Below are 23,008 nucleotides of genomic sequence, written 5' to 3' on the forward strand. Positions count from 1 at the left end.
TTCTGACATTTTTGTTAAACAGTTTTTAGTTGTCTCTGGGTAAGCTTTCTTTCTTTCCTGTTTTGATTCCCAGCAAATTGCTAAGTCACGTGACTAATTCACATCAGCTTCAACTGAGTGAAGCTGTAATTATGTTTTGTTATATATGACAATTGTGACCAGTATTCACAGTTGGACCTGGTTCCCTATTGTGTGATATAACAAACATGGAATAAAGGACAGCCCCATTCCTAAATTGCCTGCAATATAATTAAGACCTGACATAAAAAGCAGTTGCAACAAACATTAAGTTGAGTGGAGGAGATGAAAATCATCACAACAAAGTTCATGCATGTGTCATATAAATAAGATCATTCTCAACTACACAGTAAGACCTACTTAGGTGTTTTATGAACTAGCAATTTAAAGCCAAACAAATCACAGCACTCAAAACTTACCTTCTGTGTGAATAAAACCAGAAGAGTTAAATTCAAGAAAGGTTTTGTACAGCGCTGTCCCTGCATGTGTTTGGAATTACTTGTCTTTTTTAATTAAAGCAACACTTAATAAAATGTACACACTACAACTAACCTCAGTTGTAGATAAATCTGTACTTCTTGGCCGGAACATTTCATTTATACCCTAATTGTTCAGGCCTGTTCAGGAAGAGCTGTTTCCATGAATAACCATTAATCTGTGTGAGAAAGTATAACTGCAGTTTCCAAAGACCACTCCAGTACATGAGTACAAAGGACTGATACCAGTTTTTAGGAAAAAACAAAAAGACTCATCAGATCATTTAGGGTTGGGTTTTGCTAAGCAGCAGTAGGAGCTGAGTGATGAAGTCTCAATTACTTTCTTTATCCATTTGGCCACTTAACTCTTCTGAAAAAAGCATCTTTCTGCAACTGTTGTACCAATACAGCTTTTTCCCTTAGACTATTACTTAGTATTTTCTCCATTATAATTTTAAAGGGTCATAGTTTTCATGAGTAAACATTTACTCTGTAAGGTAGGAACCAGTTTTTGATTATGATACAAATTTCTGCTCTGTTCCTCCAATTTAATTATTAAATAACATCCACTAGTTAGTAACATCTGTACTTAAACAGAATTCTTCCAGCTACATTTCCAGCACCTTTCAAATATTCCTAGCTATCGACTGTACTTCTGTAGGTGTGAAACCGGTGCCTGTATGGCCACGGTGCAATGATCCCCCTTTTTCACATGAAAAAGCACTTTTTCATAGCTTCTATATGGCTTGCAGGTCAGCTGGCCTCACACTGTGACAGCTTTGCAGATGTCCCCAGCACTAAATTACTGCCTCAGACACACAGGTGTGCAATTTTTCTTTTGTAGAAGGGGCTTCTTTTAAGACCGATGACTTTGGCAAAGCAGCATGAGGAAAATTTATACCACGTGTCATCTGCTCTGACATGGTACATAGGCAGAGATTAAAATTAGGCTTACTTTATCTGCCTGTAATCTTTACAAGCATATTACTAGTAAGAAATAAAAATATGATCCTGACAGAATTTACTCAGAGTCACTTCTTTAAATGCCAGATTTTACTCGTGAATGTGTGCTTTTCTCTGATAAAAGACACCCATTCTTTTCTAAATATCCCAATATTATTTTCCAGATAAACAGACCAGTACTACCAACGTTTCATTACTGTTCACAGTTGGTGCTCTGTAATTCTATGTAATTTTAATTAAAGAAGAATTCTGAGACAGTCTCCCCCTGTGTTACCACCGAGCATACAATTAACTGTGTACAGTTTCTGCTGGGAGCAGTCACATGGTGGTTTCAGATTAATAATTTATGATTACTTCCATACTTATATCAGAAAAAAATAAATGCGTAGACTATGAGCATACCATGTACTGGAAACAGTATATGAATTTCAAAAGACTTCTTCCTTGGTGTAGCATTTAAACCTCAGGAGCTCATAAGTCTATCCTATGGACAATGGAGATAAATAATCTCCTTAGCACTACGCTCTGAAAATTGCATGTTGGAAAGCCCTTACTATATGCTTGAGTGAGGAAAGCAATACAAGCAATTTCATGTACAACCTTTCATCATCCTTTTGGTCTTGAATAAATGATTGTTCTAGTACTTCCAATATTGAAGATCCAATTTCAGATCTTGACTGTTCTGGCATTTTCTTCAGATTAGAATCAATATCAAAATAATAATAGCAACTGGCTTTCTATAAACAGACACATCTGTGCCGATCTCTTTCAGCAAATTCAAAAAGCAGGGCTTTTAGTTTAACTGCCCTCACCTAGTCTTCTTTACAGTGCTTCAAAAACAATTCAAACAATTCTGGAGAGATCTTACTTGATAGCTTCCCAACTATGATTCATACAAATCAAAGGCGTAAAAAAATACATCTGAGGTTTCTTCAAAAGCTGAAGTGAGCAATCAGGGAAGTCGCTTCAATACTCTCCTAATGACAAAAATGTCTTTGAACAGGAATGTGCAGTGCAGTTCCTCATTTGAAAGTTTTCATGTGCTTTCTTGCTATTGTTTTCCTTGATTTTTAGCATCTGTTAGAATGGAATATTAGGATTACTCTAGGCAATGGAAAAGACTCAGATGCCTGGTAAATTAGTTCAAAATACAATTTAATCCCGGCATGTGAAAAGTTTAAATTTGCACTTTTGTTAATTTCTTTCCAGTCAAAGAAAAACAAACTTTTAAAAACATTTATTATCTCACTATTCACCAATTAACTAACTTTTGCTTTGAGTTGATGCTTAAGGGCTTTCCTTGTAAACAGCAGTGTTTATCCACATGTTCACTAAACTTCAGATGTTCAAAATGTTGTCCTGAGTCGATGCATCAAATTGAAAGTCAGATGATTTCAGGGAGAAGTAGGGATACCCAAATCAATGTTCACATTTAAAAGAAATCCCAAATGATATGTCAATATCTAATTTTATTGTCTGAGAGAATGGCAGAGCTTCTAAGTTTGAAAATTGTTCCTTGAGTTCAGTGCCACTTTTAAGAACCTTACTATTTGTTTGAAAGCAGGCAGATGTTTTTCAGGTATAACCTACAGTCCTTTTCACAATCCAGTAAAATAAGAAGTATGCGTACTTCTTAAACATCAGGCTACCAAGGTTATATGTAATATATGTTGGAGGTCCAAGTGCTAAAGAGCTTCCAAGTCATTTTTGAAAATTTGGACTTCAGATCTATCAAAAGACATCTGTTTATGTATTTTTTAAGAAATTATTGATCTGTCATACTGGAAGCCATCAGCAACTTGTGTATGAGGAGAAACCTTATTTATCTTAATATGATGAATTGCCTTTAGCTAAGCAAGTAGAAAGATGGACTGAGATTTTCCGAAGCATTCGGGCTATGCTTAAATGAGCTCAAACTGATGTTAGCAGACATTTCACATCAAATTCAGGAGGAAGAGAATCAGACTGCTGTCCCGTTGCATTTGAGCAAATGTTACCATTTTCAATTCCTTTCTGCTTTTCTGAGACCAATAACAGTTTCAAAATTATGAACTCTAGTCATAAGTAAACAAGTCACAAAGAAATGCTCCTATCTGCCCATTTCCTTATGTAAAAGATGTTGCTTGAGAAACACTTCAAGAAAAATAACCTCACTAAATATATATATGTATATGTATTGCATGCATCGTTGTTTGTTTTTTTTTTGGTACTTTCTTGAGATAAAATTTGTCTTAATATTTTTTTTCCAGACATTCGGGACAGTGGGGGACCTAAGCCTGTGATGGTGTATATTCATGGAGGGTCCTACATGGAAGGCACTGGAAATTTATATGATGGCAGTGTTCTAGCAAGTTATGGGAATGTGATAGTCATCACAGTCAACTATCGCCTTGGGGTACTTGGTAAGAAGCTTTCAGCTTTCCATTAATCCCTGGTATCTGTAATCTATAATACAATTCATGCTATAGGTGAGAACGTACTTTTTTATTATTACTATTATTATTATTGTTACTGTTTTTTGGGGGTTTACAAATTTGTCAAAAAAAGATTTTTATTCTGGGGATGAGATAAAATGGCATTGCAAGTGTTATCTGAAAGAACCTCTGTCATGCTTTGCATTTAATGGTGTGAAACAGGTGTTTCTATTGCTAAATTGTTCAGATGGAAGTGTTTTTTTGTTGTTTTTCTTTTTTTCTTTTTTTTTTTTTTTTCTGTGAATAGCAGCAATGCTTTACTTCATAGACAGGTTAAATATATGTATATGTATATATTTATTTGCTTTCTCAGACAAGTTGGAAAGAGAATAGTCACCTTTGATTGTTTCAAACTTGGTGAATAGGATATGCGTATGCTGTTGGTAGGCAAGTGGTATGCTTCTGGTAGCTTGCATTTCTTAAAAAAAGCCACTTTGTTAAAAAAAAAAAAACAAAACACTTTGTTAAAAAAAAACACTTTGCTAAAAAAAACCACTTTGTTAAAAAAAAAAAAAAAAAAAACAAAACAAAACACTGAGTTAAAAAACACCACTTTGCTATTTATTCACTTTAGTCATATATACAATGCACATTTGACAGTTCTTGTGACAATTGCATGATTCTTTCTTTTGTTCTGTATACTCTACTGACAAACTTCTTGCTAAGGCTCCTGAAAGCAGGAATTCAATTCTGGGATATTATAGAAGTCAGTATAGTAATTTCACAATACTTGCACGTGTATATGAGTGTTCCCTGTAATATCTGATATGGCTTGATAAGATAAGTGCCATTTATAGCAGCAAGTTGGTTCTGGGGCAATATTGCGGGCAACAGCAATGTCTGCTACTCTGATTTTCTTTTGTATGATCATTTTATTTCATTACTGCTCTGTCTCTTCATGTTCTAAACTCGTTTAGCATGATACCTGAATTTATTTGTTCTGGCTTGCTCATCTGGATAACTTATCTCCAATGGCTTCATATGTATTAAAATTTTGTGCATGAAGATACCTAACAAAGTGTCTTGATGGAATCTTTGATGGGAATAGATTTTAACCTAGATTTTGAAAAACAGTCTATTGCCTGTTGTAGTTGTGTTTTACATGTGTTTTTTTTTTTTATTTTCCAGAAAGATCTTAAATGTTATTTGGCTTCCAGTTAGTATCCTTAGTATTCAGTTGGAGGTTTCATTTGTGATGTTCTTCTTTAAGCAAGGAAATCCTGATATTTTGTATGTTTTTCTCCCTTCTCCTGTCTGCCTATTTACTTCAAGCCCTTAGGCATATATTAGTGCTGCAGTTAATAATCTGTAATCTGTATCTGTAATCAGTATTTTATTTTTATACCAGTCCTCCTGTCCTTGAAGTTTTGAACATTTGTCTGCGTTATGTACTAGTAGGATATTCTGTCCAGTAATACAGTAGCTATTATCTGAAAGCATTGTTTATTTTTATGAATTATATATTCAAATTCCTAAATTCACTTGTAGTTGCAGTGTTTGAAAGTGCTAGTTGCTTGAAAGATGAGAATTAATTCTCATTTGTTGATGGTAATGGCTTTTCCTTTTGTAATTTCAACACTGATCCCTGAGGTAACCAACTGCTAACATCTTATTGAGCTTAGGAGGATTTCATTTATGTTCGTGCTTTTGTGGTTCTTTGGGCTTTGTGGTCTTTACAGAGCCTCAAGGGGCAGAGACCTAATTTTCTTTTAAGTGGGACCTATTACATTAAAACCGCTAAAACTCACAGCAGAATCCAATGATTGGTATGAATACTTGAAATTACCTTCAACTCAGCTAAAATAACCCTGTGTCAAGCTTGTAGGGTTTTCTTAGTATAATAAATGTACCTTTTAACTGAAAGCAGAAGTCAGTCATGTATTTTGTACCTGGTACGATGCTTACCTGCCATGTATTAAATAAATAATGATGGCATCTCTAAATAGGCAGTGCAGAAACAGACTAGTAATCAAAAAAGAAAATCTGCACAGTTTGCGTTTTCTTCTGGCTTTCTTTATGTTTTCTGGTGGTTAGATAACTGTAAGATAGCCTCAAAGTTGGACTTTTGTGTAATAGATATCAATATAGATATCAACTATAGATATCAATAGATATCAACTTTTATTTTTGTTGAAACTGTTGTTCATCAGCATAGAGAAATTCTTGTTCATCACTATGTGGCAGATCATTACCATTTGCAGTCACATTAAATAAGATGAGGTTTTACAAACACTCAGCTGACAAATTCTCAGTTTCTCTTACCTGACTCACATCCCATAAGGTGAGAGGTTGAGCTTCACTGTCTTGCATGAGAACTAATGTCAATTAATTGCTGTTTAAAATGCTTGGCTGTACAGGGCCTTACTTCCTTTGTCCACATGTGAAGATGTAGGAACATATAGATGTAGTCTATATTCTCATTTTCATGTGACCTTTGTTGGTCTGGTTTTCTTTTATCAGTCTTTACGGATGTATGTTTAAATGTAGGTGATCTGTGTGAGCCCTAGAAGTTCTGCCATTGTTTTTCCAGGATTCACACAGTGACATTTCTTAACAAGGAAGCCAGTTAAATGTTTAGGGCTGCAACAGAAATATTTTCTTCCAGACAGATAGTGATGGGAAGGGAGGATATGCATTAGTATGCATATGTATTAGATTCCTTTTGGTACTCTTCAATACCATTGTAGACAGCTTTAGGTGCAATTCAGATTATTTTACTATTATTCTGATCTGAAACAATCCTTGTCCTATAGACTACTCTCCTTGAGGACCTACATTTTATGGAGATGCAAGATTGCTCCTTACTAGAGTTTCAGAACACTTGAAAGTGAAATCTCATTGGTAAAGAGAAAATAATGATAAAAATTGAAGTACGAAGCAAGTGCAGTTAAAAAACAAACAAAAGTCCTGTGAGTTCTCTGGCTCAATATTGTCTTTATCTGAAGCAAGTCTGAGAATGAAAGTCTGTTAAAATCTTTCCTTAGATATTGATAAGATGGAAAAGAGAATTGTTTGCCCTGGAAACTCTGGGACTACTCAGAAAGAAGCCATTGGAAACAGGCTTTTTATATCTTCATTAGAATCTCTTTAAATGCAAGTCTTGTGCAAGCAATCTTGTCTAGTGAGAAATACTGCACGAGTGGTCTAATATCCTTGAAGGACAGCATAGAAGTAAGTGCAGAAATATTTTTATCACTTGTTTTTAGGAAAGGACGGATGTAAAAACCAGTTTCAATTTTGAACTCAACTAATTTAAGACTTGAAATGTTTATTTAAAATATCTCCAACTGGTAAAAAGCAGTTTTTATTATTTAAATTTCATAAAATAAATGTAAAAGGATTATAAATGGAATATATTTAACATCCAGAACAGATTGTGATAGACAGATTTAATAGTACCAATGTTGTTTTCTATGTTCTTTCTTCTGAAAGGTATTTTTAGAAAAGGAGAACGTTTTGGGTCAGTATTGGCTGCTTCTCCTTTAGCTTAAGTTTCCAAGAAGGAAGAGAAAGGAGGGAACAGATTTATGCAGACTGCATATTCTTTTATTAATTTTATTAATTTATATTTCTAGCTCTTTATTATCTTTTAACCACAGGAATTTAATAGAACCGAAAGAAAAACACTTTTAATGCAGCTCACAATTAAATTGAATAGGGGGATGGAAGAATGATTCAGAGGAATCTCTAGGTTAAGCACTGCTTTAAATTTCCCAATTTTTTCCTCTTTATGTGGCAGTAAACTGTCATTCTAAGGAGCTGGGTTGGAAGATGTTTATAAAGTAAGAAAAAAGAAAAACTATATGTATATTTTATATTTTCCATTTGGCATTCTGAATAACATTTGCATTGGGAAAGCAAACAGTCTGTAACAGTAAGACTATAAGTTATGCCAAAATGAATGTACACCCATAAATGAGATTGTCTTGGTCAACGTCCTTTAGTTATAAGCAGTTTTCTCTTTTGAGGAGAAGGAAGACACTGTTGATAATTCAAGACTAACTGCATTATTGTCACCTGTTAGTTGGTAGATATTTTTGGTAGATAATACCTACCTATCTATCAGTTCGTAGATAATTGAGTAGACAATTGAGTAGAAAACAGTTATCCTAGTTTGTTTGTTCGTTTTTCTGATTGGATGATATTGTCTAGTTCTGTTCTGGTTTTCTTTCCTCTTCCCAAGTAGAACAGAAAATTAAAAAAATAAATAAAATTAAAAAAATAAATGTCAGTGCTTTCAAAGTAGGTGTGATTTCTTCAGTGTTACTCTGTTAAACTGATTGATCCTCATTTTGGTAATCTTATACTTTGTATTGTTACCATCAGATAGTTGTTTGTTTTCCTCCTGTCTTGCCTCTAATGATAATCATCATGGTAATGCTACTGAAAATACTAAAAAGAAGATATTTTTCTAATATATTTTCAATTTGTTCAATAGATGTTCAAAACCATCCAGTAATTTTAGACTTAACCCTTTCAAAAATTGCTTTATGAAGATTAGAAAAGCTTTAGTCAACTTCCTAAAGATACTGTGATGAATTAGTGTCCTGTGTCACTTAAGCAATTTTGCACATACAACCCATTATGCCCTGTTCTGCAACCTGGAGGGTTGTTGTCTTGGCTTCTGAAAATAAGCCTCTTAACTTTAATAGAAGTTAACTTCACCCACCTATGTCATAGTGACTTTTCAGTTTAAGTAGCAATGGAATAAGGTTTATGTTAGTTAGACATCAGAGGAGATAAAAAAAAAAAAAAAAAAATGCAGTAGGATTCTTTTTGCTACATTGCTTAGACTGTGGAGTTTTCTTTTATAGTTCACAATTTAATATCCAGTAAAACTGGGAAAATGTTTGATCATTAACAGCAGTGACAAGCACATCCATTATCTTTTTATGAAACGTTAAAGGTGTTGTCAGGAGATGGCACTTTATTCTGGCTTTGCTGTACTACCAAAGGGTCTCTGATGAGCTTTTTTCTATTCTCGCTTTCCTAATATGTTTGAGTAAAAATGATAGATGAATAAAAAATTATATATTATTGCCTAATTAAAAGTACATTACTTTGAAAGTAAAGATGAGAAATTAATAACAAAACACATCAAAACGTGCAGTTAAAAATAATTCATTTAAGTTTTCTGAATTGGAAGAACATATAAAGAATGTAATTCATAAATACTTTTGGAGATCCTCTAATGGAGACAAGTTTCCATTAGAGTTGTAGTTATGAAGTTGTTTATAAATGATTTTTTATCATTTTGGGGTTACACAGCAGGGAATTTGCCCAGAAGGCCTTATCTGATCCCACCTTATCCTTGGCCATTACTGTTTTACGGTATGAAACACTCCAAATGAATTTGATGCTGGATAAATAGAAAAGGCTAAGATAGAAAGCACATTGCAGTTGTCTATTCCCTCTTGTGATGTACTTCGCATGGTTTGATTTACACATACTTGAAATTCTAATAATATATTAGACAATTCTTATTTAATATAGTAGGTAACCTCTGGTCAGCCCAGATTGCAGAACGCCCAGACATAGCTCATCTAGATTTACAGTGTCCTAATTTCATAGGTCCGTTAATAGAATTAGCATTTGTATCTCAAACCAGCTCTAATTAATGACATTTTACTGGCTTTTTTGTGAGCTAGTACCAGCCAAAGGGAGTCGTGTATGCAGTGAAGCAGAAAAAGGAAGATTGCCACACTTGAAGCTGTACCATCAAAATGACAAAATGGACTTGCAGTAAACAATAGGTTATTGACTAGATATGTTTAAAGGGTCAACTGCAGTGCACAGCAGGCAAGATATTTATGAAACGGGAACCCTGAATATATAGTGCACTTTTAAAATGAACCATTTCTTTTCTATTTGTGCTTTTTCTATCACAACAAATTGACATTATCCATCTGCTTAGATAGATGGCTACATATGTGTTTCTTTATTTTTCAGGCCACAAAGACATCATTTTGTTTGCCACTGAATAGGTTTCCATCTTGGTACAGGTACACTTTAAGTAACAGGTTTATTCTAATGTTTGTCACTAGACTTCTTTTTGGTAAACAGAAAAATAACAAATAGCAAATTTAAAAACTATTCATTTTGGCATAAGAGCAGTTTATGCCATTTCTGTAAAGAGAAATTAATTTTTGGTAAGATAAGTTCGCTTGATCAATATTTAATCATATAGTAAAAATATTCCAGTTTTTCCAAATAGCAGATTAATCTTTGAGCTCATAATAAACTTCAACTTGATAGTATTTGCAAAATAGGAAGGAGAAAGCGTTCACTGAAGACAAATTATAGACATCTTACTGCCTCAGAAAATATCAAAACCTTTGACCCAATTACCCTACGTGAAGGTATTTGTAATTCTTACCATCTAGATATGTATTTCTACCTTCACTTTCGTTCAAGTAACACCTGACTAAATTAGTTTAACGCTATCATTGATCCCTGTGCAAAACCTCCATTCTACGATATTACAGATGTTTCATGTATACAAAATAACCTGTATTATATACTATACAACATCCCAAGCCTTTGTGTGTTGTCGTGTGACGACAGACCTGTCAGGATGCCAGACTTGGCCCTGTCCTTACAAGCAAACATAATTTAGTCTGCCCTGCTTTTGCCAGGATGCCAGACATCCCAGGAAAGGATTTGTCTTTTTACAAGCCAAGAGTTGGGGATGAAATAGGACTTTGTTGCAATCTGATCTCACTGCAGAGTATTCCAACACTGAAATAATCCTTTGAGTTTCCAATATTCTGATTTTCAACCAAGGTAGGAAGATAGTAAGAAATATGCCACAGCTCAACGTCTAGGCTAGATCTGTATCCAAACTCAGTGGACCAGGTGCTCTTCATTCCTAAGTTTTACACTGTGCCTTCCCAGACCTCTGATTCATGCCCAAATGAAGCAAATGAAGATTCGTTTGAAACTTTTTATAGAAGTAGCAGGACATGAAGATAGCATGCTTCTGAAGTCCCAGCTCATTTTGTTTTATTACATATATTTAAATAGTGTCAAGTTTTCTGAAGTTAAAATGAAGCAATTCTGTATACTGTTCAACCTTGGTAGCAATAGATAACTTGGCAGGAATCTCATTTGCAAATGTTGAAATGTTGCTCTAATTTTTCACACATTTCAAATGCTTAATATTGCTCAATTTTTATGTTTTGTGTGTGTGCAATGTAGTTTACACATACTGGTAGTAACTCAAATACTGATAGTCTTTGATGTAATGCCTTATGATAATTTTGAATCAATTGAACAAGATCTGTATTTTAAGGTTGTAACAGAACTTTTTAACAGCTAAAAAGAGTAATGTGAGCACTAGATTTAAGGACCCCAAACTCTCTTGGCAGCAGTATAGGTCCTAAATTCTTTCTTCAATTTAATGGGTGATCTGTGTGCAAATGACCACCTTAGCTAACACAGAAGAAATGTACGCTAAAATATAGCACTTTGCATTACTTTCCAACTGGAATATATATAAGACTGCATTGCTTGATATACTGATTTCTCACATTCCATGATACACTGAAAAAAATAAATATTATTTTATTGAAAATTAAATTTGATTACATACACTGCTACAACAAACTGCTAGGTGAAGGTCTTCAAAAGGCCATTGTAAATGGTGTATATTACTTAAAACCCCTTATTAAGCGAATATGAAAACAGCCTTCAACAAAACACAAATAATAAATACTAACATCTTTATCGAAGTGTTTTGAGTCTCTCTTGTGTTGTAAGTGTTGCAAGCTAAACATCTTTGAAAAAAGTAAGGTGACATATCTCAACTGTTTGAAATTTCTTCATGTATCATTGCTCAAAACGACAAACGGGGCAGAAATTATTTTTTTTCATTATTCTGCAGTAATATTTCACTCTTTATGTGCCAAAATTTTAATGAAATAGAATAAAAAAAATGGTGAGCAGTCTTTCTCTGAGGGGTTCACTACATGTTCAAGAAATCTACTGATTTTAAAATGATTTTTGCTGTATATTTGTCTGCCGGTGAATGTTGATTTCATGAAATCTCCATATTCCTTATAATTTGTTCATCTTTTCAACACTTTTCACCAGGATTCTGGCTGAGCAATTTTCCATTGCTAGGAGTATGCTCTAAAATATTTCTAGATTGCTTTGTTTTTAATTAGGTGATAATGAAGTGTTCAGTACAGAAGTACAAAACAGAAATAGAGAAATGGTATAATGCCAAATAAATTCAAAAAGAAAAGGCAAATGTGTCCCTAACCTGTTTTCATTATTTAAGTTTTAATGTCATGTGACTTCAAGCATTTATTGGCAACATCTTACTGATTTCAACAAGAAGCATATGGGTAAATTATTTTTTTCCCCAGAAAGTTTGTTTCCATCTCTACTTGTCGGTACAATGCATTGCACATTAGTTGATTTGCTTTTGTGACTGTAATTTCCCTTTCAACTTCAGCAAAGTACTCTAGCACAACTGAAAATGGTTTTGCATTTCATCTGCAAGGCTTTATTAAAGCACCGAGACACAATAGGGTGTGCTTTACAGAGCCATTAATGTATGCCCCATGTGTGTTGTGAGGCATGAGGCCAAAGGCCATGTGCTTTCAGCTATCCATGAACCATATTAATGACCCTGTAAAATACACTCTTGAGTGTCCTAATGCTATTATAATTACTCACTTTATTATTACATGCCTCTTTGAAAAAAATTCTCTAAATATTTTCCTTTCCCTTTTATATAGTCCTTAACTAGGAGGGCTAATTTATGAGAGACTAAAAGGGAAATGTTCACAATAAAAAGAGTATTAACATTCTTTTCACCATTTCTTTCCAGTAATTTAAAATGTTGTCATTTAACACTTCATAGGCTTGCACATCCTGTGTGTTCAAAGCTTACAAACCATTTTGCTACCAAGTTTTTCCTGTTGTAGTTAACAGTTGTATGTATGCGCATTGATAGGGTTTTGTTTCTCATTAGCTTTCTTAAATTTATATTAAAAAGAGAACTTAAAATGGAAAAGATCTTATTATTTCATACATTTTATTTTTAAAGGAGAAAGAAGGAAAAAGAATTCACTTGCCTTGACCCTGCTAGTGTAGGTCTTTTCTAATATGGGATTTCTCCAGATGGAAATGTGCTTTTTAAATGTTAGGGTTAGATAATAAGTTTCTGTCTTCATTTTCCAGCAATCACAAAATTTAACATCTGAAGTTTCTTTTGTAATTAATGTGGGCAAACAAATTTACCAACAGGAGTATATTCAACAGGTGTAGTGGAACCAATGATTTTGAAGAGTTTTAAATATAATGACTCACTTTTAATCTTTTTTCTTCAGACATATAAAACATGAAAAAATAATATCGCATGGCTATAGTGTCAAAGATGCGGTAGAGGGTCAGAAATAATTTGGATTATCTTGCAGACATGGAAAAGAAACCTTCTTCCTGCAGACAGTGCTGTCTTGTGACCCATTGCAGGTTACAGAGCAAGACCTCATGCAAGCAGCTGTCATTAAAAGATCTTCAGCTTTGCTAAAACCTTATCTATTCTCACTATGACCAGCCACAAATAGAAAATACTGTGTGCTGGACCAAAGAAGCTATGCTATGCCCGTAGGAGAGCCACTTGCTGCAGTGCCCGTGAAGGAGATGGCAGTTCTGCTGCTGCTGCCTAAAGTGACAAGGAAAAGTGGCACAATGCCTTTGGTTTTCTCTCTTATTCCTGTTGTTGTAAGCACCTTCATAGCCTACCCCCATACAGCTCATCACATTGTTCCAGTATAGCTCTGGAAACTTTTCGATATTGTACTAGCATTATGAGGGTCTTTCTCTGCTTTTGTGTTGGAAAAATGGGCCTGAGCAGGTGTGTTTCCCATTAATGATTGAATGCTAGTTGTTGGATGATAGAAATAGATAAACAAAGTTCCTTTCCCTGGCTATACAGAGCAGAGCTTTTCTCATGAGGTATGCGCTTTTCATTTACACAAGCGCTTAGTCAGTCTTCTGGTGCTAAAACTTTTGAATCCTTTAAAACCTTTTATCATCGCATTCTCTGTGGTGCTTCAGTGTATCCTCCCTGGAGATCTGCACAACTTGGGGAAAGATAATCAATCTCACTCTGAAAGAAACAAAATTACTTCTGACGATCAATGTCCGCTAATACTTACTTGTTCAAGTCATCCTGCAAAGTTGCAGCACCCAGCAGAAACATATTCAGAACGTGGCTCTTAACCTCTCACTGCAAAGCATGCACTATATGCAGGGAGCCAAAAGAAATGAAAACAAGCATGTGAAAGGGTTTGGTTTTCACTGGCTTCAATTTAAGCTTGTATAGAATGAGGAAGATTTTTCCAAAAACAGTCATCTTCACAGGAAATCATCCCCAAGTGGGATGGGGGAGAGAAACGGAGAGGTAACAGTGTGAGAACTCCTGGGTTGAGACTAAGTTCACTAAGAAAAGCAAAAGCTGCACGCACAAGCAAAGTGAAACCAGGAATCCATTCACGGCTTCCTATCGACAGGCAGTCGTTCTTCCACTTCCAGGAGAGTGGGGATAGTCACCCAGAACAGTTTATTGGGAAGACAAAGAAACTGTGGATAAACCCCACAGTTATCCTAGTATTATCCAGAAATTAAATGTTGAGGGATGAAGAATAAAATGGTCACAGGTTGGATCAAGTGAAGTCTTATGCTGTCATTTTTTCAACTGGAATTTTTTTTTTCTGGTATGGAGCTCCTGATTCTGAGTTCTAAACAATACCTGCAAGTTATGTGAGTGGAAGACTGATTTTTCTCTACCTTCTTCACCTGCTTTTTCTCTTAAGAAGGAATCCAATGTAAACTTAACCTACAACCATGAAATGTAGGCTTGTTTTAGTTCGATGCCAATTATTTAGGTTCAGCCTAACAACCAATGACCTATTTGGCTTTGTTTTTTTCCTTTGTTTTCATCATGCTAAGATGTTTCCTCTGTGTTCTCACTCATCTCACTGTGTCTTTTCCACACCATTTTGCCATTCCTGAGCACCTATTTTTTCACATCTCTTGACACATATTGAAAAATCACATGTTGATGAAGACCAATTTCTTAACTAAAACCTGCCTACGCCATGGGTGAACACATCGCTTAGGGTACATTAGCAAAATTCTGAAACCTTACTTCTTGGAAGCTGATCATACACTAAAAGCAGCAAAAGGAAAAAAAAAATAAATTGCCAATTACAGCTAATAGCTTTCTACAATTGACATGTATAAAGCAGATTGAAGGTGCTTTTAATAGCAGCTTCTCAGTAAATGCAAGTAGTGAAATGCTTTAAAATGAAGCAGTTGCAAAAAGCAGGTTAAATGTCCTGTGCTTAACAATTTGCAGCATACAGAAGGCTGTTTTAGAGACATCTTTGGGGATTTCTCTCTAAGAATATGACTGATAAATGGTCTTGTTTTCCTTTCCCTTGAGAGTGTTTACATACATCTGATACCTTTTGATGCATTTCTTTAAAAAAAAATCCTTCTAAAATAATGTTAGTTTAAAATAATATGAAAAAGTGAAAGCAATGCTACTGATAAAACTCATTATTTCATGATGTTTTGCATTAATATCGATTCTTTAACATAAATATCACACAGGTAAATGAAAATAAAGTTCCATTTTTTCTTCTGAAAGCACAAAATTTATTCCATATATTAAATCACTCAGTTTTCAGAAGGATTATAACTGATTTTAGTGATGAAAGAATTAAAAAAAAAAAAAAAAAAAAGGAAAGAACTTGTTAATAGTAAAATAAGTCCAAAAACAAAGCTCACTCACCAAAACAGGGCTTTCTGAACATTGTTTTATATTTGTATTTTTCAGTGCTGTGTAAAGTGCAGATGAAAGGTTAAGAGAGTAATAAACAAAGGCTTGAATGTGATTTTGATGGGTAAGCTGCTCTTTGATCTTCAGGCTATAAAACACTGCTACCTGGGTCAGCGCTAACACTCAGCATGACAAACAATCAGTTGTTTGGTGCAGAATAAAATTCGCAATTCCTTTTTTTTATGCTATGAAAGGAAACATTCTTATGTCATACTAAAGGAAAAAAAGGGAGAATGTAGGTGTTTTATCATTTTGTGTGGTTTAAAGCAACATTAAATGTGTGTTTATTAAATATTTTCTTCAAAGTGCTCTGATCATTAACACGCAATGCTGTAGAAGGGGATTTTTATCAAGTACTGAGTAACGATGATTGTGAAAGCACTATAATAGTATATGAGATTACTCAAAACCAGGAACGAAATTGCAGGTTACATGATAACTAGAAAAGATCAGTGCTTCTTTTAATTTCATTAGATAAAATTACATTTCCTACTGTACCCCACTGTTCTCATTTGTTATAATTTCCATGTTCCCCTGCACGAGAAAGAAGTAGAAAATCATTTCTCTCTTTAGAAATATGTCTACTTCTTTTTAAGATTCTTAGTTTTGCTTATACTTCCAAATACAATTATAACTGGGCTCTCAGGTCTGAAGCTGTGCCATTTGCACATTGCTCCTTGCTGAGGGCAACAGTCATCTAGTTCTCTCAGGTGTCCAGCTTATTCTCACTTTCTGGATGTGGCTAACCTCAACATCCTTCTTTAATAACACTTGAGTAAAAGCTTTTAAAGATTTCCTAATCCTAAATTTTTCTCTCACAACAGTGCAACTCCAAAGAGATGTCAGTGATTCTACCATGGCTTTACATCAGTCTGAAGCAAGAGGGCAATTTGGGACGGAAGGGAGGCTGTCTCAAAAGAATGATAAACAGAAAGAGTAGAGTAGAAAGTCTAGACCCTTTAAAAAATGAGTTCGATGTTTCTTTCTGTATACCTTGTTTTTGTTGTTAAAATTGTTTTTGTGATTTTAAAATGGCTCTTTATTTCTGTTGTTCCTGATTAGCTATGACTGTGGAGAGTTCTACTGATAGCAGTTACATTGCTTACATGTATAAAATTAACATATAATAGATGTTTATAGAATCTGAGCCTTGGAGAATACAGTGAAGAAAATAGCAAAATTTTGCTGTGATGGAAATGGCAAAATTTTTCCCTTTTGAATCTTTTTCAGTGTAGAAAAAGTGTGATTTCAATCTGGCCATAATTCTTTTATATATCTATTATAAAATAAATATTACTTAGTCTAAAGTCACATAGAAAAAATAATTTCTTTTTCTTTATTATTCTGATAAAACCTTGTAGTATTTCACTGGACCAGGACAGTAAAAATTATTTAAAAACAAAAATTGTACATTGAAAACATTTTTTTTTCAATTAAAGCTACACTCACACTAACTTTTTTTCCATACAAGATAGTTGCAAGATTATCACGTACTATAACATTAGTTCTATCACAAAAGCATAGATTGCTTTTAAAAGTCTGACTATATCTTTTAATAGTGGCCTTGATTCTGGCAAATTTCAGGTAATAAAAAAATCATTAATTTTAAATGTGTTGGATCAAGCCCTGTATTTGTAATGTGATGTAATTGTCCACTGCATTTATGACATCTGGCAATATAATTCTTGGAAAATACTATCCCAGTCAAAAGGAAAGCACTAGATAGTAATTATTGGTGCAGGATTAGCTATGAGGCAATGCTCAGTAAAGTGCAAAAAAACTACTCAGAAGATTTCTTCAGCAAAAATTAGGAAATTAATTCAGAATGTATATTTATTTATATGTTATATTGCTCCTGTCATGATGATATCCACTTGAAGTTGATATAAGCCGTTGCTACTTACAGTAGACTTCCATTTTGATCTATCAGAGCATGAAGGATATACATATTTATTCTATAATTTTTTTCTCTAGTGATTGCTGCTGCTGAAAATTTGGCTAGCAGGAAAGAACTGACACACTGTAAGTTTGAGCTGGTACGATGTATCACAACGCGGTGATGAGCTGTTTGGGCTTGATGTATGGAAAAACAACAACAACATATTTTGTTGCACTTTACAATAGTTTCTGAGCAGACTAGACAATACTAGAAATGCTCAGGTTGTTAAACCTATCTCTAGATTACTCTAATGCCCCTGCATATTATTTATCCATCTGTCAGTTGTACCTGACCAATTTATTAATGACTGTCTCATTTGTCTCATTAAAGAGAAAGGGGGGCAGAGGAGGGGCCTTATAACCTGAGACTTCCTATACTATAGCTATGTAGTGTCGAATTATTTGGTTTCTGAAATGCAACAAGCAGATTAGTAAGAGATATCTCATTCTACATTTTCATTGTGATTGCATTTGTTTTGTTTCTCAGCCAGTGAACACTGGCCTTGCTGCCTGCCTGTATGCAGCTGAGTGGAAACCATGAGGGGAAAGATTATTACTTGCTTCTTGTTCTACACCAAATAGCAGGTAGCAATGGCATTTCCTTTCCCTTGATCCTGCAGCTTATACTAGGCACTTTACACTAGTGAGTGCATAATACTTAAAGCTATTGCAGTACGGTGCACCCTCAGAGACTCTATTCCAGGATTTCACGTCAAGGAGCTTGAGTGCTTTGTTGAATTGTGTGACCCATAGGGAAGTTAATAAAGGACCTGTGTAGATCTGAAAGCTAGAGTATGCTGTATCCTTACATTTGGAGTAGTAATAGAAGAGAAACAAGAAATTTGGCATTATTATCCGTCTATTTTACAGAAAGTTGTGTTTAATCTCTTGTCCCTCTCATAAAAAGCTTAATTCCAAGTGAAATGAAATCCAATATCATAGCTAGTCTATAGCTAGTCTTGTATTTTTCCCCCCAAATAATGCCGCTAGGTCTTTAAAAAGAAAATAATGATGATTGAAGAAAAAACGACTACATTGATAACTGTTATTTAAGCAATTTAATTGGTCAGCCACTGTGCTGTATATTTTTATGGGACACACATTGTTTGCTACTTTTTTATGGTATATGGTTTGCATTAATAGAAAATGGAAAAAGCGAATATGTAATCGAAATAGTTTTTCCAGACAGGCCTGTTGCTGCATAGCTCTCAATATTATTTTCAGAAACTGCCTATGCCAATATTTCTATTTTTGCTGTAGAGAATAATTAAATTGTAATGCCTAAGGCTATCTGAAATTGTATCTGTAAAGAAAGTCGCTGAAGTAAAATGTGTCATCGCATGAGGGATGGCACAGAGAAAATAGAACAGTAATATCTGAATTATTCTTCTAATTAGCTTAGATTCATTGTTGTTTCCAGTAGTTGAGTTATATGGTTTCTAGAGCTTAGTAGGGAGAAAAACAGAGGGAGATGCATGTAACTGGCATGTGTACAGATGATACCAAATGGCATACATGATTTTCTATCAGTGTTTTGAGTTTAAAAGTATAGTGTTTCTTTCAATACCTCCTTTTCTTTTTCTCATCTCAAAGATATTTTAGCTCTCCTTTTTGATCACTTGTGTATCTAAAAAGAAAGGTTCTCCCACCCCCATCATCATTAGCTCAGTAAATCTAGGTGTCATCTGCCTAACAGCGTAATGAGCAGTAATAGCTCATAATGACCATAATAAGCACTAACAGCTGAACATGTCAAATATACTGGAAAAAAGAATAGTTCCCTATGGGACTCCAGCCTCCTCAAAGTGGAGTTACAAAGTGCTACTGTTACAAAGTGAACTACTGAACTGCAGTGCAACCACAGCTTGTTCCAAAAAAATCTTTTATAGAGGAAGCCAATGTATAAGTGACATTTTTTGACACTATATTCATTATAAAGTAAGATTTCTCAGAGGATTTTGAAACAAAACAGATATTTGAGTTTCCAATCAAACATGAAGGGCAAGTTCTTCTTATAAGGGCACAAGCACAATACAAACCTAACCCTGGCCACAGGCGACATACTGATTTGGTCTCTGATAAAGGTGGAACAGAATTTTATGAGAACTTTTAGGGCATTTCAGGAAGGATAGGACCTTAACATTACTGTTTTACCCTATATCTACAGCAAAAGTAGGTCCTAGGAATAAATAACTGCAGTTCAGTCAGATAGGCTATATGCTATTCATCCTACAGTGCTTGCAGCTCCATATTTCCCAAATTAATTTGACTGATCTATCTTACACAAAAGCTTGTTGATTTTGCAGTGCTTGTATTTCAGACCTTTGGGAATATTCAGACATTTTGTAATATTTTTGGCTTTGTTTTACTGATCTGTCACAGTGAAAGACTTTCTAGATTTACCTGGAAATTTATACCGTTACAGATATCATCATGCTTCCCTTGATACTGGATGACACTCCATGCAAGAAATAATACTGTTTAGTAATTAAATGGTCTTTTACACTTCTATAAAATCTCAGCTATAGTTTGATCCTTTCTGTTTTATTTTTTCTTTGAGTTTTACTGATTGCAGTACTTTCTGGCTTACTCAACATAAATCTTCCAACTAAAATATTTTAACCCTACCATTGCAGCAGAATTTGAGGTGAATTCAGGCCTGGTTTGTATGCCACTGGCTAAGGCAACCCTTTGTAAAAATCAATTCAGCCTTTTCTTTAGTATTTTAGAGATGCTGTGATTTCTCTCAGGTCTTGGAAAATTTTAAAAGCCATGGCTTCCAAAGAGGAAGACATAATTGTTCTTATCTGTTTAAAAGGGATTGGCTATTTATTTTGTCCTAGTGTATGAGACTTTTAAACTACAGTGTAATGCCTGGTTTTTAATCCCACAATGAATACAGCAAAATCATAAGAAAAATTATGTTATCAAGTGTTTCCTCAAGCAGTTTCTGGGCATCAAAGATGTTATTGAAGTAATGCCATTGTCTAAAATTGGTACGGTTTTCTTCCACTCAAACCAGCAGCTGAAGTATTCATCAAGTTTTTAAGTACATGAATATTTTTCTCAGTAAGTGGTCCAGTTTGTTTCACCTCCAGTAATTACATTCATGTGGATATGTTTGCTACATCAAGGCCTGAGAGGTTAAGAGTGTCAACATCTATCAGACAAACAAGGAAATCTAAGGGAATATAAAAAATCTTGCTTCACTAATTAGTAAAAACAGAAAGCCCAAATGTCTTAGTCTTCTAAAGAGCCATGTCACTGAGGCCTGATGGTGGGTATGGAGTCAAGGTTTTGACTGTGCCACCTGTTCACTGTACAGAGCGACAGACTGCAGAGATGTTGGCAAACCTCTATGAAACCTTTTCAGGTGGATACTTTTTCAAGGTATATTGGTCTGCAACGTTTCTGTGGTGGGAAAAATTGTTGCTGGTTCCATAAAAAAACAACGACTTTGGGATGGTATATAAAAGAAGAAATCAGAAACTTCTCTAAATATTAAGATTTTTTTTACTATAGAGCAATCACTGTATATACAATGTTATTCTTACCCTTATTGAGATCAGTCATAGAAAGTCTTGTAAGAAAGACAGCATGACTCCTCTGTGCCTACTGCCAAAAAAAAAAAAAAGTCTGTACTCTCCTGTATGTGTTTATGTGAGTATACACAGGCACATATATAGGCTACAACAATTATTGTATATATTGTACCACTACAAATATGTGGTAATGCTTGGCATGTGCTTGAGGTATCGCATGAGTTTATGGAACACATTTAAGCTTAATGATTTCCCTATAAAATTCATATGACACATCCCAGGTGAGATACAAGAAAATAGACTTTCCAAAAGCTCACCCCTGGGTCAATGAGAAGCAGAGATGACAGTTCCTCCTACTAACTTAATCATCTGAAAATGCTGTCACAAACAGGCTGATCAATATTTGCCTAGTTCAGATATCTCACATGCTGATTTTGCAAATCCCTCGGTCTATGAAAACACAAAACAAAATATTCAGAAAATGGGGGATCTTTAAGAAAAAGAGTAGAAGTCCTTCAGCGAAGGATGCCTTTTAGGGTAGCACTTAATTTATAATAAAACTTACTGTTTTTTAAAGAGCTATGAGTATCTACAGAATGTAGATAAGAAACCAGTACTTAAGTGACAGTACCGATAATTAGGGGAGCCAAGTGTTTCGTATGACATTTATCTTGCTTCTACCTTTTTCTTTCTCTTTCTTCTTTTCTTTCTCTCCCTCTCTTTCTCTTTATATCTCTCTCTTTTTTTTTTTTTTTTTTTTTTTTTCTGACCTCACAGATAGCCATCTGCTTTATAGCAATTTTTCTTGATACTGACAAGGATAGGATGTCTTTTATTACTGTCTTATTTCTGTAACTGATGTGGAGTAGGAATGCATAAATCTGAAACTTTTTTTAAGGGATTAGTAAAAATGTACAAAGCGGGTTCCTACCTGAAATTAAGTCCTATTTTTTATCCATAAATGATTGCTTGAAATCTATAGAAATTTTATTAAAAAAAATCTATCCCACAGAAGGTAGTGACCAAAGTCTCTGAAATTTCACTTATTTCTATGTCATTGTCAATGAATAAGTGTCAACAGGAAAAAACAACCACCAACAACAAAAAAACAACAATCTGAATATTTTGATTTTTGTCTGGAACTTGTAAGTGACTAATATCTAGCTCAGACTTCTTACTCTCCAGGTCATAATTAGTGTAAATTTATTTGAATCATGAAATAGGGTATTGTTTTTTTTCTTTTTTTTTCCACTTTGTAACTGTTGTTAAATCACATGCAAATCACATAAATACAGATCTCTAGGCTCTGTAGAGATCACCATAGGCAGAATTCTTTGCCTTTACTTACTAAGTATTTCTACATGCTAATAGTGGTTCCTTCTGTCTTTTAAATGTATTAACCAGTACATTTGGATAAATCAAGGGCAACTGCTAATGAGAGCTATCAAAGTTACCAGAGGGACCAGCATAAAGGGAATGGAACACTGCAGCTATAATATATTTTATGGGAGAGAGCACAAGATTCAATGAACTTGTGAGGACACAAGTTTAAATTCAGAGGTTTATTAACATCATTCTTTCTTTTCAATTTTTGTCTTGTACTATTTTATGGGATAAATATTTATCCTGCATTTTTAGTTTAGACAGATAACTTCGCATTTTCCAGCATGAAGTCTGGCTGTTTCCCCTAGGAATTTCAGGCAGAAACAGCCTTCCAACTATTGTTAGACTGTCCTACAC

The 23,008-nt window shown here is 34.4% G+C and overlaps 1 protein-coding gene across 10 annotated transcripts in view; it reads left to right on the forward strand.

Moving 5' to 3' along the window:
• NLGN1 (neuroligin 1) overlaps nt 1-23,008 on the forward strand; it is a 423,896-nt gene that overhangs the window by 227,666 nt on the left and 173,222 nt on the right. For all 10 annotated transcript variants that reach the window (XM_068691890.1, XM_068691891.1, XM_068691892.1 and 7 more), the window contains one exon: nt 3,707-3,859. In XM_068691890.1, coding sequence (XP_068547991.1) covers nt 3,707-3,859 — 153 coding nt within the window. The remainder of the gene's footprint in view (nt 1-3,706; nt 3,860-23,008) is intronic.

The sequence above is a fragment of the Anas acuta genome, chromosome 9, assembly GCF_963932015.1.
Source record: "Anas acuta chromosome 9, bAnaAcu1.1, whole genome shotgun sequence".
Taxonomy (NCBI): Eukaryota; Metazoa; Chordata; class Aves; order Anseriformes; family Anatidae; genus Anas; species Anas acuta.